This window comes from Lucilia cuprina, chromosome 6 (assembly GCF_022045245.1).
Source record: "Lucilia cuprina isolate Lc7/37 chromosome 6, ASM2204524v1, whole genome shotgun sequence".
In the NCBI taxonomy this organism is placed as follows: Eukaryota; Metazoa; Arthropoda; class Insecta; order Diptera; family Calliphoridae; genus Lucilia; species Lucilia cuprina.
The window spans coordinates 54,982,250-54,991,769 of NC_060954.1; the positions used below are offsets into that span (position 1 = coordinate 54,982,250).

At 30.6% G+C, this 9,520-nt stretch overlaps 1 protein-coding gene across 1 annotated transcript in view; it reads right to left on the bottom strand.

The window, feature by feature from the left end:
• LOC111684765 (potassium channel subfamily T member 2) overlaps window positions 1-9,520 on the bottom strand; it is a 75,231-nt gene that overhangs the window by 24,290 nt on the left and 41,421 nt on the right. The window contains exons 6-8 of the mRNA XM_046954185.1: window positions 7,308-7,850; window positions 5,018-5,356; window positions 4,738-4,888 (exon numbers count right to left, since the gene is read on the bottom strand). Coding sequence (XP_046810141.1) covers window positions 4,738-4,888; window positions 5,018-5,356; window positions 7,308-7,850 — 1,033 coding nt within the window. The remainder of the gene's footprint in view (window positions 1-4,737; window positions 4,889-5,017; window positions 5,357-7,307; window positions 7,851-9,520) is intronic.

Below are 9,520 nucleotides of genomic sequence, written 5' to 3' on the forward strand. Positions count from 1 at the left end.
TAAGATATCCTGAGTTTAATGTTGTATTTCTTTGAGTTAAATAACTTAAACCCACTTTATGTTTTGTGCATTCCTTTAACACGCATGATATTAAAGAAAGTTTGTTTTTTTATTAAAAAACTTTTTTTTTTGAAAATTCAATTATATATTTTTTATTTGTAGTCGAAAGTATGTATTTTGGTATTCATTGTTAAGATGTTATTCATAAACTTTTATCAAAGGTTTATAAATCAAATTTTCATACAAAATTTGTAATTTGTTTATGAATAAGGCAGTTGAATTTAAATTTTGATGATAAGTCAAAGCTAAAAATTTTTTAGATATAAAAGAAAATTAAACAAACAAAATTTTATTTTATTTTTTAAATTGATTTATATGCATGTAAATGAGTTTCTTTTTTAACCAATAAACTTTTACAACTTTTACTGTTGAGATATGTTTTGAAAATAGAAAAAAATAAAAGAATTACTATATATAGTAAATGCCAAAGTTTGCCCAACTACTACGAAAAAAAATCCAAGAAAAACAGTACTTACTATATAAAAGCATTTTACTATTGAAAGAGAGCCAAACTAAAGTTAAGAGCCAGTTTAATAAGATAAAACAAAAAGATATAATTAAAATTATGGCGAAACTAAAAAGAAAATAACAATAAAAAATTGTAAGAATTTGTCTTAAAGTTGTGTTCACATTTTTCTTTTAAATTAAGAAATACAGCTGGATGATGAGCCCAACTTTTGATTACTGTAAGGTATGAAACCGTTCTAATGTGAACATTTTATTGCATGTGGTTGCAAGACAAGACATGTAGACTGTATAATTAGTTTTGTAGAGTTTTCAAATAAAACTTTTAAATTACTTAGAACATTTTCAATAAAATTTCAAAAAGTTAACGGATAGTTTATTAAATAATAACTAATGTAAATGAAATTAAAAACAAAATTAAATTATATAATTTTATTAAATTAAACCCAAGCAGAATTTATAAAATTTTATTGTTTAAAAAAATGTAAAGAGCGAGCGAAAAAACTAGCGACTAAGGGCGTAAAACGTAAACTAGCGAACAAACAAACGTATGAATTCAATAATGAATGTTTTTATTTTTTTTTTCAAAATTTTTATTTTAAAACTTTAGAGAAAGTAAAACATTTTTAATATTTTCATATAATTTGTAATATATATTTTTTTTATTTAAAACAACAATAACAACAACTGTATAGTGAATTGTGTAGCAGTAGTAGTATGTAGCACAACATTCAAAGGCTACAAAAAAATATGTTTTTGGGGAAAATTTCCTTCTTTTTTTCTTAAATTTCCATGTGTTTTTCTTAATTTAGCAGCCATTAATTAGATAGATAGAGGCCAACCAACCAACCAACCAACAACAACAACAGAACTTGAAGCATTTAACACAATCGAAGCAACTTTTACGTGGAATTCAAAATTCAAAATAACAACTTTTGCACATCAGATCAAAACAGTCAACACTACAAAAAATATGATTTCAGTTTACAGCTGTAATCATAAAATTAAACAAATTTTGTTGTTGTTTTGCATCTGAGTAAAAAAAGTTTCGAGTTGTCGTAAAAGTTGTCGACAACTTACCGTAAATAGTCGACAGCCCAAACGGGTCGTGCTGCTTTCGATGACATAGAACTACTTGAGGTGGTAGCAGCATTGATGACATTTGCTGTTGCTGCCTGATGACTTGACATGGTAGTGGTAAATGTGGCTGTGGTGCCAGTGGATGCAGGTGCTATAGTTGTTGTTGAACAACAACATGATGATGAACAACAAGTCTCCATTTGTTGCTCTTGGCTACATTCATTTAAAGGTATATAATTGCTGTTGCTGTTGTTGATGTGACTGAGACGCATGTGATTTACTTTGCGAACACAATCACTGTCACAACTGTAGCTCTTTTTCATTTTTTGATAACGACGAGTGGAGCCAACACCAACTACACCCATCGTCATAGTATTCACTTCACTAGCAAATGCATATTTTGATGTTCTTGTTATATTTTGGTTGCCATTGTTTTCCTGTTCGCTATTGTTGTTGTTGCTGTTGTTGCTACAACAGCAACGTAAATTGGAATCTTCAGATGAACTCATAATAAGTGAATACGTACGTGATTGTGGAAAATGACCACCCAAGCAACTGAGTTTTATCGTTATTATTTTAATATTTTCGATTTAATGTAGATGAAAATAAATGAACATTATATATTATATAGACATCAACCAAGAAGAACATTTGGGTCAATTTTCTTTTAATATTTATTATGTATAACATTTTTTTTTCTGTTTTAAATTATCGACCTAATTTATATATCTATGAAAATATGGGAATGTTTGAAGAACGAGTGTACTTTTGTGCACTATTAAAAGTATTAAGTTTGTACAACCTGAAACTCTCTTTTGAAAAATTAATTAAATTATATTATTAACTAATTTTAAGTAAAAACAGTAAGAGGTTGAAAACGGTAATGTAAGTAATAAATAATTGCTTAAAAAATTCATAACTGCAGAAATAAATGATTCTGTCCAGAATTGTCAGTAAAATGTCACATCGAGACTTTTACCTAAAGTCACCTACTTAGAACTGAACTAGAACTAGAACTGAACTAGAACTGAACTAGAACTGAACTAGAACTGAACTAGAACTGAACTAGAACTGAACTAGAACTGAACTAGAACTGAACTAGAACTGAACTAGAACTGAACTAGAACTGAACTAGAACTGAACTAGAACTGAACTAGAACTGAACTAGAACTGAACTAGAACTGAACTAGAACTGAACTAGAACTGAACTAGAACTGAACTAGAAGTGAATTAGAAGTGAACTAGAAGTGAACTAGAAGTGAACTAGAAGTGAAATAGAACTGAACTAGAACTGAACTAGAACTGAACTAGAACTGAACTAGAACTGAACTAGAACTGAACTAGAACTGAACTAGAACTGAACTAGAACTGAACTAGAACTGAACTAGACTGAACTAGAACTGAACTAGAACTGAACTAGAACTGAACTAGAACTGAACTAGAACTGAACTAGAACTGAACTAGAACTGAACTAGAACTGAACTAGAACTGAACTAGAACTGAACTAGAACTGAACTAGAACAGAACTAGAACTGAACTAGAACTGAACTAGAACTGAACTAGAACTGAACTAGAACTGAACTAGAACTGAACTAGAACTGAACTAGAACTGAACTAGAACTGAACTAGAAATGAACTAGAACTGAACTAGAACTGAACTAGAACTGAACTAGAACTGAATAGAACTGAACTAGAACTGAACTAGAACTGAACTAGAACTGAACTAGAACTGAACTAGAACTGAACTAGAACTGAACTAGAACTGAACTAGAACTGAACTAGAACTGAACTAGAACTGAACTAGAACTGAACTAGAACTGAACTAGAACTGAACTAGAACTGAACTAGAACTGAACTAGAACTGAACTAGAACTGAACTAGAACTGAACTAGAACTGAACTAGAACTGAACTAGAACTGAACTAGAACTGAACTAGAACTGAACTAGAACTGAACTAGAACTGAACTAGAACTGAACTAGAACTGAACTAGAACTGAACTAGAACTGAACTAGAACTGAACTAGAACTGAACTAGAACTGAACTAGAACTGAACTAGAACTGAACTAGAACTGAACTAGAACTGAACTAGAACTGAACTAGAAGTGAATTAGAAGTGAACTAGAAGTGAACTAGAAGTGAACTAGAAGTGAAATAGAACTGAACTAGAACTGAACTAGAAATGAACTAGAACTGAACTAGAACTGAACTAGAACTGAACTAGAACTGAACTAGAACTGAACTAGAACTGAACTAGAACTGAACTAGAACTGAACTAGAACTGAACTAGAACTGAACTAGAACTGAACTAGAACTGAACTAGAACTGAACTAGAACTGAACTAGAACTGAACTAGAACTAAACTAGAACTGAACTAGAACTGAACTAGAACTGAACTAGAACTGAACTAGAACTGAACTAGAACTGAACTAGAACTGAACTAGAACTGAACTAGAACTGAACTAGAACTGAACTAGAACTGAACTAGAACTGAACTAGAACTGAACTAGAACTGAACTAGAACTGAACTAGAACTGAACTAGAACTGAACTTAAACTGAACTAGAACTGAATTAGAACTGAACTAGAACTGAACTACAACTGAACTAGAACTGAACTAGAATTGTACAACAACTAAACTAGAACTTTTTTTAGATATGGATAGATGAAAGATTTGTTTAATATGTTTTTAAAAATTTGAAAAATTTTTAGTATTATGTGTTTGGAAATGTGCGATAAATTCAATACGTTTGTTTTTTCAATTTTTTTAAATATTATTTTAACGTATATCTGTTTTAAAGAGGAATAATACATGAATTTTTTAAATGTTAATTATCCTAATGCTGAAAAAATCTATAGCACGCTTTTGTTTTTGTATTAAAAAGCTAATAAGAGCTTAAAAGTTTCAAGAATATATTAATAGATTACTAAGATTTACAATTATACATATAAGTAGAAGATCAGTAGAAGATTTGAAAGCTAAAAACAAAGAATTTTGGACAGACAGCTAAGTAGTATTGGAAAGAAATGGAAGGATACTCATATATAAGAATAAAAATATAGTTTTGGGGGAAAAATTACTTAATTAAAATTTAATTTTAATATTATTATTAATAATAGGGAAAACAAACTTACGCAATTTTTTCTGACGGCGAACGCCATGGTACATCATCCTCGATTTCGTCATCACTTTCATCACCCTCATCGCCATCATCATTACCAGATATACTAAATGAGGAGGAGGTGAACATATCAGGTACGGGTAAGATAGAAGGACGTCTACTTCCTGCGAAGGAAAAAAAATTAGTACTTTAAATCTTAAATAATATTTGTATTTGAATTTTAGTTGTAATTTAAAATATTTTATGAAAAGGATGTTATATAATTTAAATTATGAGATTTTTCTAAAACTAACCTCTTCTTTGATTTAAAATATCCGGACTTAATAAGTTAGGATTACCCGTTTGTGGCAATTCTAAATGGTTACCAGTTGTTGAGGCTACAGTTAAACCACCGCCGCCACCTCCACCGCCTAGTGCCGAACTTACAGCCAAAGTATTACCCATAGAACTACCGCCTCCGCTCGCACTTCCTCCGCTGCCACCACCTAAACTTAAGGGTATCGTCGTCGTGTTTGTGACAGTGGTTGTTGTCGTTGCTGCTGGTGTTTGCGTTGCATTTGTCGATGTAACAGCGGTATCTTTTAGATTCGGTTTTGAATCCGATATTATCACAGATGTAGGATTATCTGATGCTATACAAATATTTCAAATTAAATAAAAGAGAACATAGTTTTGACGATTTTAAATAAAATGCTTAACCATATAAATTATTTAAATTGTTACTGATTGTTTTTAAATTTAATAAAAGCTTAATAAAACATGCAAATAAATTTGATTTTATAAAATTTAATATTATAAAAAAATTATATAAATATATTTTATTTAAATGTTGAGTGATCTAGTAACTGAGGCACCAAATAGTGGAATTGGTAAAAAAATTATTTTGAAATTTATATTGGATATATAGGTCCTGGACTATAAAAGAGTTTGAAGCTTGGACAGGGTCAATGGTCTGGACTATAGACTAGTGCATAGGTTTGGCTGTGGTTACATCTATAGTCCAGTCAATAGTCGGAAACATATCTAAAGTCTAGAAAGTAGCATCTGATCTATAGTCTGCATTTTTTATCTGGACTCTAGTCTATAGTATAGTCTAATCTTTACTTTAGCCAATAGTCCAGTCTATAGTCTAGCATAAAATCTAGTCTAAGGTTTAATCTAATGTGTTAAGTCTAGTCTAGTCTACAGTCTGGTCTATAGTCTAGTATATAGTCTAGTCTATAGTCTAGTCTATAGTCTAGTCTATAGTCTAGTCTATAGTCTAGTCTATAGTCTAGTCTATAGTCTAGTCTATAGTCTAGTCTATAGTCTAGTCTATAGTCTAGTCTATAGTCTAGTCTATAGTCTAGTCTATAGTCTAGTCTATAGTCTAGTCTATAGTCTAGTCTATAGTCTAGTCTATAGTCTAGTCTATAGACTAGTCTATAGTCTATAATCTATTCTACAGTGTTTTCTATATCCTTGTCAGAGCCGATAATTTAGGCTAGTCTGTAAATAAAACTGTAGATTAGAGTAAAGCCTATATTCTGGTCTAATGCTTGAACTATACATAGTGCTGTCCATAATCTGGACTTTAGTCCTGTCTTTATTCTGAACTATAGTCCTGACGATATTTGGTCAATAGCATAGCCTTCATTCTGGTTTTTATCTATAATCTATTATAGTTCTGCACTGTTGTATAGTCAGGGCTAAAGTCTGATCTATGTCCTTTCATTGTTTAGGGGAACATGTTATTTTGTTGCGAATCTGCTTAAGAGTTGAAAGCAAATAAACAACGTATATGCATTAACGCCTTTCTCATATTGAGAATTTTAAGTTTTTCATAAAGAAACGTGATTAGTAAGTGTTTTAACATACAAATGTCTGTTATGTGTTTGACTGTGTGTGTATTTTTAAGTATTTTTATGTTATATATTTACAGCTTTATAAACATATTTTAAATATAATGTCAGCTAACAATATTTGCAACAGAGCAAACGGTTACCGGAAGTAAACAGGCAAACAATATAAAGGAAATGCAAATACAAATTGTAAACGACTTGGAAACAAAAGCGATAAGCAAATTAGTTAACTGCATGCATTATCTTGTTGCGAAAAAATAAAATAAACAAATAAAAAAATTAATGAAACGGATTAAATAAAATACAATACAGATAATAATTTGTAAATTACACACACGCAAGGGTCAGAAAAAAGGGTTTAGAAGTGGTCAATGGGGAAATTGAAAAATTCTTGGGTAGTTCCAGAAAGATATAGTTTACAAGAAACCCTTATTATACAGAATAGATTACTTTTAAATGATAAAAAGACAAAATTGGAATTATCGTTTGGAACTACCCTTTAAAACGAACAAGTTTAGCAAAGAAAGCAGTGCTTAGTTAGTTTTCTAGAGAGAGTGGGTGTTATAGTACTATGACAAGGAGAGGGTGGGGGTTTGGAAGACAAGTCTAAATACTCAATTACTATTTAAAAAATTTTAAATTGATTTAAGGGGAAAGGAGACTTAAAAAATTACGAAACAGTTATAGTTTGAGTGAGTTATACAGAAAGAGAGATAGAGAGAATGATGGTGTTCACACTCACGCACAAATAGTGTTGTAAAATCACATTCGGAAGAGGATTTAATATTAAGATGATGAAAATGATTGTTGTTTTTTTGATGAGGCCTTTCAGTGACAGGTGTATTACCGCCAACTGTATTGCAATGAAAATAACTATTTGTACTTGTATGTGGCACACGGACACAAACCGACGGTATGGGCACCTGAAACTTGTGCGACGATGATGATGGTGATTTTGGTATTGATGTTGCTGTAGTACTAGTTGCATTTGTAGTAGTAGTTGTTGTTATTGTTGCTGTTGGTAATGATGATGATGATACTGTTGTTGTTATTAGATTTGTTGCGTTATTATTATTAGTAGTAATAGTTGTTGCTGTTGTAGTTGCGGTTGCAGTTGCATACACATTCATATTATTATTATTCACATTATTATTGTTGATGATGGATGTGGTAGAAGAAGAAGTTGTGATATTGATGATTGTATTATTGATGTTTGTTGTTGTATTATTATTGTTAATAGTTGTTGTTGTAGTTGTTATTGGAGTATTAGTTGTTGCTGTTCTAACTAAATTTTAATGCATACTATTAATTATAAATGCATGTAAGACTAAAGCATACACCGCATACATTCACACACAAGCACACGTTCGCAAATACATACACACAAACTCATATTGACTGACTGTCGAAATATCTAAGTATTTGTCTCAATCATTCTAACTTAATGACGGATGTGAAAACAAAAACCTGCCAAATATTATTTTTCAAATTGCAAAACAAAAACTCATTTAAAACCAAAAAATATGGGGGGTAAAAATGTATACAATTTCCATTTGGGGTTTGATTTGAATATGGTTGATGCATTTGTTTAAGAGGGAACAAATTTTTACACATTATTTGGGGGAGATAATCCAGATTATATCCACTGCTTTCTATTAACAATTTACAGCTTTTTTAAATGTTATTTTACAAATGAGTTTTTTCATTTCGATAATTTTATTCTTAATTTAAATATAAAATAAGTAAGTAACTGTAGACAGGCTTGGCTTGCTGTATGATAAGCTACAGCAATACAAAGAAGCAAAACAACAAAATATTTGTTAAGAATTCCCACATAAATCCTAAAAATATTTTCACGATTTTTTGATAAAAACTAATTTTCTGATATAACCCGCTTTGAAGGTTCACCCACGATCTCCCATTTCGCATGCAAAGATTAACAACTGTACAACATCATAACTCCGCCAGTATGACATTTCTTTTAACACTATCATGAATAGTTCAGGAAATATCGATCTCCTTCCAATTTAACTTTATGTACCTCATGACGTATGATTATTATTTATTATAAAATATACATCATACGCCCTTAGAGCAGTGGTTAGTATTTTTAATAACAGGTTTAGATCATGATATTCACAACAATAGTGAGGTCATCGTGCAATATAAATCAACATATAATAATCATTAAACGATCTAAAAAACAAATGTTAGAACTGTGTAAGGAAGCCCATCCACTGTCTACAATCCCATATAGAGTGGCAAAGAAATGTAAATCAACTCGGTAGCTATTTTTGTTTCGACAGCATGAAATTTTTTTAAATATCTTTAATAGTTTAGGAAATATTAACTAATTATTTTTAAATTTATATTATGTACTTCACGACGTATGATTATTATTTGAAAAAAAACCTTAATATCTTTTGAACTAAAAGGCATAAATTATATATGAATTTAGTAATTATTTTAAAGAACCTTGTTTTTCATGATTAAATAAAAATTGTACGCCTGAGTTTACCAAGTTAAGCATCCTTGGTACTATTTCACATGCTAGGTTTAACAACTGTAAATGAACTCGGCAGCACCTCAGCACTCATAGTACGGTATTTCTTTACTACATAACCGTTTACGGTAATAGTTCAGGAAATATCAAACTGTTTCCAAATGGAACTTATGAACTTCACGGCGTATAACTATTATTTATCATGATATACATATGTATCAATCATACGCCAAAGTATACTTCCCAAAGGAATGAACTGCGTTAAACCCGATTTTGTTAGCGGTACTTGATTTAATCTGGCAGCGCTGAGGTGGTGGTTTTGATTCCTACTCCACAACACTTGAAGTGTATCTATCTATCTATCTATCTATCTATCTATCTATCTATCTATCTATCTATCTATCTATCTATCTATCTATCTATCTATCTATCTATCTATCTATCTATCTATC